At 33.4% G+C, this 14,887-nt stretch overlaps 6 protein-coding genes and 1 non-coding gene across 7 annotated transcripts; 3 read left to right on the top strand and 4 right to left on the bottom strand.

Moving 5' to 3' along the window:
• Window positions 1-96: 96 nt before the first annotated feature.
• TVAGG3_0180460 (protein phosphorylation) lies at window positions 97-2,463 on the bottom strand (the record flags this gene model as incomplete). The annotated part of the gene is made up of 1 exon (XM_001310057.2): window positions 97-2,463. One exon carries the CDS (start codon window positions 2,461-2,463, stop codon window positions 97-99), a length of 2,367 nt encoding a protein of 788 aa, XP_001310058.2.
• A 1,225-nt stretch (window positions 2,464-3,688) lies between these two features.
• On the top strand, window positions 3,689-5,281 carry TVAGG3_0180450 (2-iminoacetate synthase family; the record flags this gene model as incomplete). The annotated part of the gene is made up of 1 exon (XM_001310058.2): window positions 3,689-5,029. One exon carries the CDS (start codon window positions 3,689-3,691, stop codon window positions 5,027-5,029), a length of 1,341 nt encoding a protein of 446 aa, XP_001310059.1.
• A 334-nt stretch (window positions 5,282-5,615) lies between these two features.
• On the bottom strand, window positions 5,616-8,652 carry TVAGG3_0180440 (A-type inclusion protein-related family; the record flags this gene model as incomplete). Its single annotated transcript, XM_001310059.1, has 1 exon — window positions 5,668-8,652. The coding sequence occupies one exon, from the start codon at window positions 8,650-8,652 to the stop codon at window positions 5,668-5,670; it is 2,985 nt and encodes a 994-aa protein (XP_001310060.1).
• A 294-nt stretch (window positions 8,653-8,946) lies between these two features.
• On the top strand, window positions 8,947-10,590 carry TVAGG3_0180430 (SEC24-related protein family; the record flags this gene model as incomplete). The annotated part of the gene is made up of 1 exon (XM_001310060.1): window positions 8,947-10,590. One exon carries the CDS (start codon window positions 8,947-8,949, stop codon window positions 10,588-10,590), a length of 1,644 nt encoding a protein of 547 aa, XP_001310061.1.
• Window positions 10,591-10,796: 206 nt separating this feature from the next.
• Window positions 10,797-12,224, bottom strand: TVAGG3_0180420 (armadillo (ARM) repeat-containing protein family; the record flags this gene model as incomplete). Its single annotated transcript, XM_001310061.1, has 1 exon — window positions 10,797-12,224. One exon carries the CDS (start codon window positions 12,222-12,224, stop codon window positions 10,797-10,799), a length of 1,428 nt encoding a protein of 475 aa, XP_001310062.1.
• A 143-nt stretch (window positions 12,225-12,367) lies between these two features.
• Window positions 12,368-12,441, top strand: TVAGG3_0180410. The gene has a single exon. It is a non-coding gene; the product is annotated as a tRNA-Ile (tRNA).
• Window positions 12,442-12,719: 278 nt separating this feature from the next.
• Window positions 12,720-14,549, bottom strand: TVAGG3_0180400 (uncharacterized protein; the record flags this gene model as incomplete). The annotated part of the gene is made up of 1 exon (XM_001310062.1): window positions 12,813-14,483. One exon carries the CDS (start codon window positions 14,481-14,483, stop codon window positions 12,813-12,815), a length of 1,671 nt encoding a protein of 556 aa, XP_001310063.1.
• Between the last annotated feature and the right edge of the window lie 338 nt (window positions 14,550-14,887).

Here is a 14,887-nt window from a genome sequence, read left to right as displayed (position 1 = left end):
ATAAGTCTCATTTGGAAAACAATTTTAAGTTTTAAAATTAATTCTTTTTAAAACACAAAACTAAATATAAATAATATCTAATATTACAAAATTATTCTATTTGGCATCATCCCAATCTCCCCATTCAGCATCATCAATCTCTTCAACTTTCATTGCTTTGACAGATTTCTTTGGTCTGATCTGTTTCTTTCCAGACTTGTCGTACAAATTGCCCCAGTTATCATCATCGTCATCACCTTTATTTGTCTGTTGTTTTGCAACTTTTTGAACAGGTTTTGTCATTTTTCTTGGTTGAGTTTCTTTTGTTTTTTGAGGAATAATTGCCGCATCATCTAAATCTCCCCATCCATCTTCATCATCTTCTTCAGCTTTCTTAGTCGACTTAAGAACTAATGGTTTAGAAGTACTAACTGGCTTCTTTTGTGTCAAAGACGATTTCGGTTTGACAACGGTTTTCGGTTTTTCTTCAATTTCTCCCCAGCCATTTTCTTCGTCATCATCTTCGATTTTTTGCTGTTTTTGAACAGGTTTAGTAACAACTTTTGGTTTGACGGTTTGCGATTTGACAGGTGTCACTTTTTCAGGTTCATCGAAATCACCCCAACCATTTTCTTCATCATCAACATCAATATCTACGACTTTTGGTTGGATTTTCTGTTGAACGATAGGTTTCGGTTTGACAACGGTTTTCGGTTGTGGTTTTTTATCTTCATCTGCATCTTCAAGGTCTCCCCAACCATCTTCATCATCAATTTCAGCGACAACAGCTGCTTTCGGCTTTGGAGTAATTTGTCTGGGCTTTTTGACAGTTTTTGACGTTTTGGCGGTTGCGGTTAACGGTTTATTTACATCAATTTCATCCCAACCACCCTTTTCAACATTTGACAAATTCAAAACGGTTTTCGGTTTGACAGGTGCCGGTTTTTGTGGAATTTGTTGATTTTGGTTTTCTTCCTCAATTTTTTCTTTATCGTTTGCGGACAAACCTTCCAAAATTTGTGCCATTAGTCTGAGTGCCGGAATCCTCACTTCCTCGACCTGGTCGATGAGTAATGGTCCTAAAGCGGGGACAAGTATTTGCGCAATGTGTCCTGAATTGAATTTCGGAAGGCATGACTTCATTGCTGCTACAGATGCCTTTCTTGCCGGTGCGAATCCATCCCTGGCTGATTTGGCAAACGCTTGGGCTAAAAATTGAACTTTTTCAATGTATTCTGAAATTTTTGCCAAACAAATAACTGAATTAGTTCTAACTTGCGCGTCATCGACCTCCTGGAGCCTGTCCAATGTCCTCATGAGTGCGGAAATGTTGTCAGAAGTCAATAACGGAGCTAATGGAACCATCGCAATAATTGTCGCTTGTCTAACTAAGACATCGTTCAATCCTGGGAATATTTCGCGGAAGATAACGTCATTGGCAATTGATTTGTCGACATTTGGAACGATTTTGGGCATTTGAGAAAGCAATTCTAAACGTAATTCAGTACTTCTTATGGAAAAGAGCTCTGTAACCTTGGGAATTACCTTAGATGTAAAGCTTTCTTTGTCCATCGATGACGACAAAGCGAAAATTGGTTGTAAAATTGCTGGAGTTTGAGAAAATGAAAGAGCTTTAATTAATTCTGGTATAATAGCTTCTGCTTGCATAGGAGGAGAGAATATATCTGCGTAATCAACTAAATCTTTAAAGAAAACTTGTCTTTGCAAATTATCTTTTAATGGAAGCTCTTTGAGGAATGTAAGCATCTGGGAGAACTTATCTGAGCTCCAGATTTCTAGTTCGAGTAATTCTTTTGGTTCTGGCATTTTATTTGAAAGAAAATTCCAACATTTTCCAATTTGATTGATTGGTCGAGCTAATTCTTCAGACCAGGACTTAATGTATTCAGATAACATATATGCATCAGCAGCGTATAATGGAAGCTTGTTTAAATCTTGTTTTACATGTGAAATTTGTTGCCAATTTTGAAGAAAATCGAAAATGGGACCAGAATTCATTGCGCTGACCCATTCAAGACCTGCAATCTTGATTTCGTGGCCAGGTGTCATGAATAATGAGTTGTTTGTAAGATTTCCGTAAATTGAGTTTGCATTTGCAGACATGAATGAAATAAATTCAGCAATCGATCTAACAGCCCATTGCTTTTCGTTGTCCGAGAAGTCTCCTTCAGAAAATAGAAGAATTTTTTCTGTTACTACGTATGTAATTGAATTGTCTTCGTAAGTATCAAGATATGGAACAACAGAAGGATGACGGAGAATCTTCCATTGCTTAAGAAGATTCTGTCTTAATTCTTGGCATATTGGTGTTTGTTCATTTGAGATTTCGAAAATTGAGCACTCGTAATTATCACTTACACGAAATCCTTCGTGAAGAACGATCTTCAACGGCCCATCAATGTCCTTTACCTTCGCCTTAATAGTATATGGAGCCGTTTTCTTCCCAAAAAATCTCATAAACATTTTTCAAAAATGTCAAAAAAATCAAAACGATTACTCAATGAGAGCAATCATGTGAATTTGTTTAAGATTGAATGCTGAACTTATATTGATTAATATTCTATATGATAGTCAAGAATTATTCCTAATTTTCGATTCGATTTTTGCCGTATGCTTGTCAAAACAATATTATCAGCCATAAATATTACAATATACCTGATGACACAGTGAAATACACTCCATTTAAGTACAAATTTATTGAGATACTTTCAATTCTGAGAATTAGACAGTATTATATCGTTTGATACGCAAATTATTATAGAACTTACCTATATAATCTTATACTTTCTTATAAAAGTCTAAAAATTAATATGAAAATTGAAATTGAATAATTTTCGTTAATTTCATGGGATAATCGTAAATATATACCTGCAATTGCCTATATTTAGTACATAGCCACTATATTTCAATGAAGGAACTCTCATGATGTTGTTTCATTCGAAATCTCGGCAATTTCATTAGGTCCATAAATATGAAGCTAGAATGAAACAGACACACAATACAACAGCATTTTTCCTTAATTAAAAGGATTTTTTAAATGACAGAAAGGGAAAAATAAGAGAAATCTAGTAATAAAAATGACAGCAATCATAAAATAACTGTATTAATTCATGCCACATATTCTGGATTTTGTGTTCGTGATTTTTAACCGATTATCGCGGGGATAAATTCAATATTGAATCAGGAATTCAAATTATGAAAATTTTGAAATAAACCGATGGAGAATAATTCAATCACGATCATTTCCTCAGTAATCACTTCATATTTAAAGCATTAAACTATATTTGGAAGAAACTAATATGGCCAAGTGATATATAGCAAAATTACTGAACCATTTTCTTCATTCAGCAATTAAATGACGTCATCTTTTATCATTACAAAATCATTGTCACTTTTTATATCGATTTTTTTGAATGGATTATTCTTTCATATTCATCTGCTTTAAAATCAAGTAATTTATCTTTATTTATGATTGTTAATCGATTTCCTGATTGATGGCTAAGGAATACAATTTGGGAATAATTTTATTCAATCCTTTCAATTTGAGAACGAAACATCCTTGGTCATTTTAAATCTCAAAAATTCAAATTTAAGAAAACTCGAAATCGCGCATGTATTCATGACGCATATGTTAATGACATTTCGAGGTTATTTTTTCTGAAATATGATTTTTTTATTATTTTTGTGAATGCTGTCCTCAATAGCACGCTCATACGGCAAGTTGAGATCGGATGTTTCAAAAACACTTTTCACAGGAACCAAATGGTCTCCTGAAAAAGACAAATACGAAATTCCAAACCCAGATGAAATCATCAATGAGAACGAAATCAACGAAGCTCTTGTTGAAACACGCGATTACGGAAAGGATAAGGCTCGCGTATGTGGAATCCTTGAGAAAGCCAGAGATCGTGCTACACTTAAAGATGTTGTTGCCGGACCATCTGAGTTCCTTCTTGGTCTTTCCATCCAAGAAGCTGCAACACTTCTTAACGTTCCAATAGAGGACAGTAATCTCATTCAGGAAATCTACGATACAGCCTTCTTCATCAAGAATCGTATCTACGGCAACCGTATTGTTCTTTTCGCTCCACTTTACGTTTCAAACTTCTGCAACTGCTCATGCACATACTGCGGTTACCGTGGAACCAACACACAGATCGAGCGTTGCAAGTTGTCCACAGATCAAGTCAAGAGAGAAGTCGAAGTTCTTGAGAAGATGGGCCACAAGAGAATTCTCATGTTGACAGGTGAGCACCCAACATACACATTTGATGACTTCCTTGAAGCTCTCAAGGCCGCTTCATCTGTTAAGACAGACAAATCTGGTGAGATTCGTCGTATCAACGTCGAAATTCCAACACTTTCTGTTACAGACTTCAAGCGCCTCAAAGCTCTCGGTTGCGTCGGTACATACACATTATTCCAGGAAACATACCACCGCAAGTCCTTCAAGAAGTTCCATCCATACGGTCCAAAGGCTGACTACGACTACCGTATCACCTGCATGGATCGTGCTCAAATCGGTGGCATTGATGATGTCGGATTTGGCGCTCTCCTTGGTCTTTATGACCACAAGTTCGAAGGTCTCGCTCTCCTTCAGCACGCCAAGCACCTTGATGAGAAGTTTGGCACAGGTCCACATACCATTTCCTTCCCAAGAATCAGACCAGCTACAGGCACACCACTTTCCGAGCACCCACCACACGTTGTCAACGATGATGACTTCAAGCGCCTTATCGCTGTCCTTCGTTGCGCTGTTCCATACACAGGCATGATTATTTCTACAAGAGAATCCGCTAAAATGCGTAAGGAACTCCTTAACATCGGTATCTCCCAGATTTCTGCTGCTTCATCAACAGAAGTCGGCTCATACAACAAGACATCCGATGGTAAGAAGGGCCAGTTCTCAATCTATGACCACAGATCTGCTGATGAAGTCGTCAGAGATCTCATGAAGGACGGATACGTCCCATCATGGTGCACAGCCTGCTACAGACTCGGCAGAACAGGTGAGGCTTTCATGAAGTAGGCTAAGTCTGGTGAAATCCACAACAACTGCCATCCAAACTCTATCTTTACACTCGCTGAATACCTTATCGACTACGCTTCTGATGAAACAAAGCAGATCGGCTGGAAGCTCATCGAGAAGGAACTCAACAACATTACAGATGAAAAGCGCCGTAAGGCTACAATTAGAAGACTTGACCTCATTCAGAATGGCAAGCGTGATCTCTACTTCTAAGATTTTTTCTGAATAAAATTAAATATATATTTTGATTAATTTGAAGCACATATTTAAAGTTATAAGACTTTAATCATGACTTCCATATCTAACAAGCTTGTATTTAAAAGTTATTTGTGAATTGGCACGACAATCAAAATGGATTTATCTTCTAACTTTTATTTGTTGGAACCAAAAGTTATTGAAAATTCCACAATCGACAAAAAAGGTTGCTGCATAGTAGCAATATATGTGTGAATACATGGTTGCAGAGAGAGATAAAAAGAAATAAGAGCCATAAGGAAGAAGAATAACAAGATCTTTAATAAAAAGACATGAGGGCCTAAGGATCAGGTTATGCTGGGATGGAGATAAAGTCAAAAATGATGATCGGTAATAAATAAATATTTTATAAATAACAAAAAAATTATAAACTATAATATGCATTATTGCTTCTGTATCAATGCAGTATTCTGCTGTTTAAGCTGTGAAACTTGCTCTTGTAATCTGTCAAGTTTGGCTTCCTTTCTTTGCAACAATTCGTTCAATTGAGCGATTGTCTGATTTGCCTTCTTTAATAACAGAGTTAACTCTTCATTCTTTTGCTCAGCAGCAACAGCCCTGGCCTTTATTTGCTTCATCTTTGCCATTTCCTTTTGGAATATATCCTCATTAGATGATGATTTATCTGTACTTGAAAATGTTCCTTCATTCTTCTGCTTCTTTAGCAAGTTATATTCTTTAAGCAATGCGTTGTATTTCTTCTGAAGTTTAGTATATCTCAACTTCAGTTCGCTATTAAATTCAGCAGCTGTTGTTGACGGATTTGCTTTATCATCATTAACAGTTGTTGTTGATTCACTAAATGATTGTGATGTTTCATTCAGTTTCTTAAGTGCTGCATCTCTTTGAGCTTCAGCCATTCTTATTGCGTCATCTTTATCTTTCAACAAATCTGTCAATTCTTGGATCTTTGCATTCTTTCTCTTCAATTCCAAAGCTACATCTCCCAAATCATCTCTTCCGAAATGCCCTCCATTTTGTTCTTGAACAGCTCTCAAGTCTAACGCGTCTTTAACTCTTTGTTCAACATATCTATCAGCTTCATTCTTGAGATTGATGAATTTCTCTTTAAATGCTGCACGTTGATCTTCGAGTTTCTTCTGGAGTAGTTCGATTGTTCTTTGGCTCTCTTTAAGAAGATTCTCTAAGTCTGCAATTCTATTATCTTTTTCATTATTCTGGCGCTTAAGTTCATCGACATCATGTGATAGTTTGATGTTTAATTGCTTCAAGTTATCGAGTAAATTATTTTCATCAATTTCACGTTGAGACAAAACAAACATCAAATCATCACTTGGATAAGCTAATTCACCTGCAACAACTAATGGTCCAATAGTATCGAACTTCGAGTAAAACACAGGTCTTGAGATATCCAAAGAAAGGAACAAACCTTCTGTTTGAGTAAGTTTTGCACTCTTTGGAGTTCTGTTGATATTTTGTGTTCCAGAATTTCTATTGTTTTGATCTTTAGATAGTGCATTGAGTTCTTGATTAAGATCACTATTCTTCAATGTCAAATCAGCATTCTGCTTCGAATAAAGATCATTCTGTTCTTTAAGTTGGTTGTTTTCGCTCTTCAACCGACGAAGTAATTCTTTTAATTCGATATACTTCTCTTGTAAAGTTCTTGCCCATTCATCCATGTCTTCTTTACTAAATGGAGGATGTTCGTATGGATCAAATGGCTCGACAGGATCTGTTTGAACTGCTTTAGTCTTAGTCTGTTTCTTTGCTTGTCCGTCACCTTTTCTTGGAGTAACTTGTCCTTCAGTGATATTCATTGTCTTTTGCTGTGGTTTATCTTTTGTGAAGCTCATTACACGCATAAGCTTCGATCCTTTAACTTTATCAGCAAGCGATGGCTCGTTATCTTGACTATCTTCCTCATAATCATAATCAGATTCTTCTTCATCGTAAGAATCAGAATCAATCTCTTGAGTATTGGTCCTACTGAAGCCTCCAGGCTTTGAGAAGACTGTAGCCCTCTGTTTACCGCCATCTCCGCCAACAACGATCTTAACTTCACTAATTGGCTTGTTTTTATGCTGTGCGAGGGTTGCTTGAAGGATTTCAAGTGCTTTACGTTCAGTTCTACGCTGAATATCATGAGCTTGGTTTTCTAATACTTCATTATAAAATGCGTTGAAGTCAAAGTTTGGAGGTAAGTATGGTTCTATTGTTACAATGATTCTTTCAAATATATTGATCTGATTTACAAGGTCAGCAATGAAAGCATCTCTAACGGAAACTAAAGTCTTTAATTGTCTAGCTTGAGCAGCAGCTTCTGCAAGGCCAATTGTACCATTTTCATAATTGGTGATCTGATTTCTAAGTTCTTCATTCTCCTTCTTTATATTTTCTACTTCAATTTCCTTGTTTACATTATCATTTGTGATTTCATCAATTCGTTTCGACTGTTGAATGATCTCGTCATTAAGCATTTGTATTTGCTTTTCAGCATATTCTGTTGTTATACGATTCTTTTCACGTAACTCATCAATTTGGAAGACAAATCTTTCTGATCTGTCGCGATATGGCTCTAATTCCATTTCTTTATCTTCAATTTCCTTCTTAAGCTTCTGTACATGCTTTCTATACTGTTGAACTGTGATTTCAAGTTTTGCAGCCTTTTCTTCAAATTGTTGCAATTTTTCACACTTAATCTGTAGTTCTTTGACTTGATTTCTAGATATAATAAGCTGCTTCTGAACGTCAGCAAGTGATTGCATTGATCCTAGATCTCTTTGCTGTGTTTGACTCAATGTTTTATCAAGATTTCGAGCTTTTGAAACTTCTTGCTCAAGAATCATGACCATTCTTTGTTCTTGATCAATTTCAATTTGTAATTGCCTATTTTGCTCTTGTGCATTTGATAAAGATTTCGAAATTTGTTGGTTTTGTTGTATTAAATCTTGAATAGCAGTATCTAAATCTTTGATATGTGCTTGTAATTGCAAATTTTGATCAGAAAGCTTCTTTTTTTCTGCTAAATACGTAATAAAATCTTGACGATGCTTTAAACCTAAGGATTCAATTGCTCTTATACGAGCTTTTAAGTCAGCTATTTCTAAATCGCGCTTTTTAATAAAAGAAGATCCAGTTTGCATCTCTTCATTTAAAGCTTTGACTTTAGATTCAAGAGATTCGACTTTCATTTCAAGTCCTTGATTCTTTGTTTGAAGTCTTTGGTTAGTACGTGAGATTTCTAAGAATTCTTCTCTTTGATTGACTAATTTATCCTCTAATTCTTTATTTCGTTCCGTTAGTGCTTTATTTTCATTTGTAAGTATTCGAAGCCTATCATTTAAAGTACGCAGATTGTTTTGACTACCCTCTTCGTCAAAAGAGGAGTCGTCGCCCACTTGCATTCTCTAATTTTTCAAAAATTTATAAAATAAACGCGCATTGTAAAGTATTCAATTTAATGAAGTAGTCATTTTACACAGCAAATCACATAATTATCTAAACAAACTTGTATATTTCTCAAATAACTAAGTTTGATTGATTTTTATTTAGAATTGTAAATAATTTCAGGATTAAATCATAAATATGAGGATAAGTATGTGATCCAGATTGAATCATAACATTTTCACTTTCATTTTATGTTTGTGCGGGAGGGGGAAGTTAAAGATGCGATTGTTGATGAGATCATCTTTCGATCAATGAAAGTTTATCCGCTATCTTCATCAATTCTTCCGCTTATAATATCATTAGATACTGATGCTATCATGAATTTGGAAAATGTTCCTGAATTTGATGATAATTCTACAAGATGCGGCCTTTGTAATGCATTTTTCAACTCGTACGCTATAATACATGACCATCCATCTGTATGGAAATGCGCTTTATGCAATAGAGTAAATACCCTTCCTTTGCCTCCATCGAATAGCTTTGATACAGGATTCTCACTTGCACAGAAATCGATTCCATATAACAATATTGTATTCGATTTTATAAAACAACCAAGAAATCATAAAAATCAAAAACCTTGCATCATTCTGGCAGTCATTTCATCATTAAACCGACAAATAATAGACAAAATATCAGAAGGTATAGACGATTCTCTCGAAATAGACTACATTCTCATATATTTCAACGCTTATGTTGAAATTTTCGACACACAAAGTAATTCTTTCAAAGTGTTACTATGCGAATCATCAGATATTTTCCTACCAACATCAGTAGACCGAATGAAAATGAACTCTACTAAATTAAAAAATGTTTTGAAATCTTATATTCCTCCAGCACGTTCAGATTCAAATTTATCTCCTCTTTGCGCAATAGTTAATGAAATAAATCTCGAAGAACCGACAAGATTCGTTTGTTTCGCTAAAGGTCCCGTTCAAACGATGTCTTCTCAAATTCAGTACCCAACATACTTATGCTTTATAGGAGATTCGATAAATAAACTTGGATACTTCAATTCTCTTATCAATGTCCCCGGTTCAAAATTTACAATAATTGATGATTCAGATCTCAGCAAAGTTTTGTTCTTTTCTCAAAAGTGCTTCAGAACAAAAATAGTCAAAGACATCCAGATACAGTTTTACATGCCAAAAACTATGTTTCAAAGTAATGTCAGTCCGAATTCAAGGATAGCAGCATTTGAAAGGTCCAATTTCAGTGGAGCTGTTCTATTTTCTATAGCACAAGCTGAATTAGGATATACAGAAGTCAATGAAAAAAATGTCAAAAGAATTATTTCAATTAAAATTCCACTAACACCTCATGCGAAGATATATAAGAGTTCTACATTTAAATTTCCATATCGATGCTTGTTTTCAGTTTGTTCTTATATTATTGAAGAAATTAAAAAGATGACAGAGACACAGCAGCTTTTCCAGATACGTGGATTCATATTTGAAACAGCTCAGAGGTATCCTCACGAACTTTTGTTTAAGAATTTTATTTTTTCATTATTTAGATCAAAATTACTCGACCAAGGTGCCGATCTTTATACTCGGTCTGGAATAGCCCATATGCTATGCACTCTTCCTATTCCAAATATATTTTTCTATTTTGTTCCTTTAGAATACGTAAATGGAAAGATAGAACCAGTAATTCCGAAACCCAATAAAGATGCAATTGCACGTTTGACTCACGATGCAGTATATATCCTTGATTCAGTTGAAGATCCAAAATCAATTGTTAATTCAATTGCAAAAGCCATGGATCTTTTATATATTGACTCTTGCATTGAAATTGTTCCAAAATTACAAGAGATAAATGACTATACTGAAGGATATCGTCAATGGGAAAGCGCTTGGTCAAAAAATACTCCAAAGTTTAACTTTACTACTGTATAATCAACATTTTATTTGCTTTTATATAATATTATTAAATGTGTTTGCTTATAGAGTTTCTTATTTTGAAAATAATTTTTTAAATTAAAAGTTGTTTTCGAAATTACCAATGAACCAATATTGCCAAAGACATGTGCTATATTCTCCATAAATCTCTAATGCTTTGCGTGAAAAATAAGTGAATGAAATAAAATATCAAACAAAAAAATTTATTCAATAGAGTCTAAGATAGATTGTAGGAGTTGTGCTGCTTCCGAAAGCTCATCCTCTCCAGAGTCAAGGATTTCTGAGTTTACTTGAGCTAAATCTGATAAAAATGAAGCATATGTTGATTCTCCTTGTAAATTATGAGAAATTAAGGAATTAACAAACGGTATAATCATTACAGTAATAATTCTATGTGAATCTTCAGGAGTATCTTCACTAATTGCGTTAAGTATGATTTCTTTCGAAATAGGATGTTCTATTATATATTCTGCCTGCTCAAATGTTCCACACTTAATGAAAGCCCATAGAATTTCGCATCCAAGCTGCTTAACAGCAAAATTTGACAAATTAATTATATTTAAAATAGAATTAAACACAGAGGAGTCCAAGAAATGACTTATTATAGTATCTCCGAATACCGAAAATGATAACAAACAATGAAAAGCGTTGATTTGAATGTCAATATTTTCAAAACAACGCGAATTAATAATGCGAACTATATCTTGGAACGGAATAATCTCTGTTATTTCCATAAAGTCATCTGAACACACAGTATTATTGAGTAAAGCCAAAGAATATTGATATCCTAAAACATTATTATCGTCATCAAGTAATTTTATTGTGCGATTCCACATCTCTGTATTAACTATATCCATATAACTGAATTTACTTCCTATTATAAGAACAATATGAGCAATTTTATCTAAAATTTCATGAGAAACGTGACAATCATATAAAGCTATAATCATATCCTGTATTTCCGATTTTCCTGGTTCCAAATCTGAAATCGAAAAATGTTTTACCATATGAAAGAATAAATCACATGAAATTGCAATCAATTGGATAATTTCCTTAGATAAATTGCCTTCTGATACCAAATTTAATAGATATTTCATTCTATTCATGAATTCAACAAAGAAATTTGCTGAAATTAGAGAGTTTCTTGCAGAAGAGTATGGTAAGGACTTGATAATGAATTGACAGTATATATTGTATATATTTGGATTGGTTGATGTAAAGCCATGATGAAGTAATGACATAAATTTGCAATTTGTAAGAAAAGAATTCATTGATTCTTCGCAATTCGTTGAGATTATGGATAGAAGCTGTACAAATTTGAAATATGTGTTGGTATCAATAGTACATTTCTCGAGTAAAGCATTTATTCTTGTGAAAATTTGTGTTTCATTAAAAAATCCACGCGGATATTGTCTTATTTTTAATGAAATAGCAACACACTCGAGTAATTCATTTGGCGGTGCAAACGAAAGTTGCAGCTGTTCCAAATTTGAAATCAAATTTATGAATTGTTGAATTAACTGATCATTTGATTCACCTTTTGATTTATCTGGAATGATGCTAGTAATTGATCGAGATAATACATGGGAAAAAGAAGATTTATTAATAGAAGAATTAGTAGATGAATCCATAAAAAGAAAAATGATATTCATAAAACTCATCTTATCAATAATTCCATTGGATCAATACTAAAACTTAATAATTAATTTTGACTTGGAATTGAAAAATTAGTATATTATTTTGTTATGTGTTCCAAAATAATATCTAACGTGAGGTTCCCGTGGTGCAGCCGGTTAGCACTTTTGTCTTATAAGCAGACGGTCGCGGGTTCGAGCCCCGCCGGGAACACCTTTTTATCTTTTTTCTTCTTCCCTTGAAGAATTGAGAAGAATCAAAATAATTTTTCTCTAGATCTTAAAAGAAATATTCAACAATCTATTCATTCTTTCTTATAAATTACTGCATTAAAATTCTAAACTGATTAAAATTTGATTTATAAGATTCTTTAATTCTCTTTAGATGATCCTTATTTATATTCCCAAGTTCTGCAGCATTTGTCCAGATCACACTTCTATAACAATTGATGTGATCCGATGTCAAGTGTTAAAAATGGCCAAAAATTGATAATTCATAAAAAAACAATTTAATTAATGAGATAACAAACAATAGATGGTGTCTAACCATTCTTCCATATGTGATGATAGATCTTTCTGATCAATTTAATTCCATTTGGAAATTTCTCTATTAATAATTTTCAGTAAATCATTGCATTCATTGGTTTCTGCACTTGCTTTATTATTCTTTTTAAGATCTATAGCTTTTTGAAGATATTTTATATTATTTTCTAAAGCGTTCAAATTACCATATTTAATCAAAGTTTTCTTCGTGTATTCTTGAGCATTTGACATTTGTTTTTGTCTATTCTTTATGATGGCGCACTCAGCACCGTAATAGAATATTCTCTTTTCATAAAATTTAATCGTCTTTTTCATCATTTTATTTTCATGTTTCAAATCATATAAATCATCATAAACTTTCTTTGCCTTTGTTTGGTCATGGTCAAACTGCTTAGGAGCGAAATATATTGCATTCATTCTATCCAATCTTTTAGATATAAACTTTGATGAAGCTATTTGTCTATGTAAAGAGTTTAATTCTTCAATTTGGCTGTCGATTTCTGATGATCTGTTTTCAATTGATTTTTCAACTCTTTCTAGTTTTGCATCTATTCCTATTTTAGCATGTTCAAGCATTGCTGCATCTTCCACACATTGGCCGATTCGAACTATTGTTCTCTTTATCGAATCTTCTAACTTTCTTGCTTGAAAATTCAAATGCAAAATTTTGTCCGAATTTGATTTTATTTCATCTTTTGTATTTTGAATTTGGTCAGTAACATCTTTAATGTTCCTCTCTCTGTTAAGCATGTCTTCCATTTTATTCTTTCTTAATCTATTAACTCTGCTTTCCATATCTTTAAAGTCATTTTTAATGTCTTTCAACTGCATTTGTTTTGTTTGGATGTTTTGCTTAGTAACATTCATTTCATCTTCATATCCTTTTAGTAATAAGTCAGATTGCGCAATCATTGCTGAAATACGTTCTGCAGAGAGGCTTAAATCATGCTTTTCATCATTAAATTGATTTAATTTGTTGTTCGAATTCTTTAATGTATCTTGGGATGCTATTTTCTGGGTGCCAAGAGAATTTACATGAACTAAATGAGTGCATTTGGCCGATTCAATCTTGGTTTGAAGATTTCTCGATTGATGTATTTTATCATTTTTATCTTTCTCTAATTTCGATAAATTTCGTTCTAAATCTGCATTATTATTCTGTAATTCTCCAATTTGCTTGTTTGTATCTTCTAATTTTTCTTTCATTAAATCAACTTGAGACGTTAACGCTTGTATTGACGGAGCTGTTGATACAATATTAAATTTATTGATTGTAGATTCTGCATGCATCCTTTGATCCTCAAGCTTTAGCTCAAGATCATTCATTTCTACTAATTTTGCTCTTGTCGCACGAGAAAGTTCTTGTAATAAATTGGTTTTTTGATCAAACATATAAAATGAATCGTTATTTTTGGCTTGCTTGGCAAGTTCTTCTTGAATTAAGACTTCTAAATTTTTATCTGCTTCTGAGTATTCAATATTGAATTGTCTTTTGGCCTCTTCAAGCTCATTTTGAATTTTTGCTAAATTATATTTCTCTTCGGCTAATGTTTTCTCTCTTCGAAGAAGATCTTCTTTTAATTCATCTAATTTACTGATTTGATCGGTCTGTGACAATTCGCGCCCAATACTAGTATTAAGATGATCACCAATTGCACTACTTACATCGTTAATTGATTTGTCTAAAAGGGAAGAATCGAAAGAAGATTTCATTGAACGTTTAGAAATTAATTCATATCAAATTCTTGATATTCATTGATACAAAATGCAACACAGTATGTCATGTTCAAACGAATACAAACTTTGCAATTAAATGAAGAAATAATATTTATTAAAATCCCTCAACAAGCGTATCATGTGATTTATTGATCTGCAGTGTGAAGATATCTATTTGATCAAATATAATTTGGGGCCTCAGGTGGCGTGCTTGCCCGAAGGGCAAGCACGCCACCTTCGGCCAAATTAAATAATTTTTTCAAAAATTGAATTATTCACTATTTAGTTGGCGCAAAGCGCCAATCAAGTAATGAAGAATACTAATATATGTTTACTTAAAATATGATTAAAATTTCTGAACGAAAACTATCAAAAATAAGTCATAAAAAATATAAAAATAA

The sequence above is a fragment of the Trichomonas vaginalis genome, chromosome IV, assembly GCF_026262505.1.
Source record: "Trichomonas vaginalis G3 chromosome IV, whole genome shotgun sequence".
Lineage (NCBI taxonomy): Eukaryota > Parabasalia > Trichomonadida > Trichomonadidae > Trichomonas > Trichomonas vaginalis.
The sequence above is the reverse complement of the archived record's forward strand: the minus strand, read 5'-3'. Positions and strand labels throughout refer to the sequence as shown.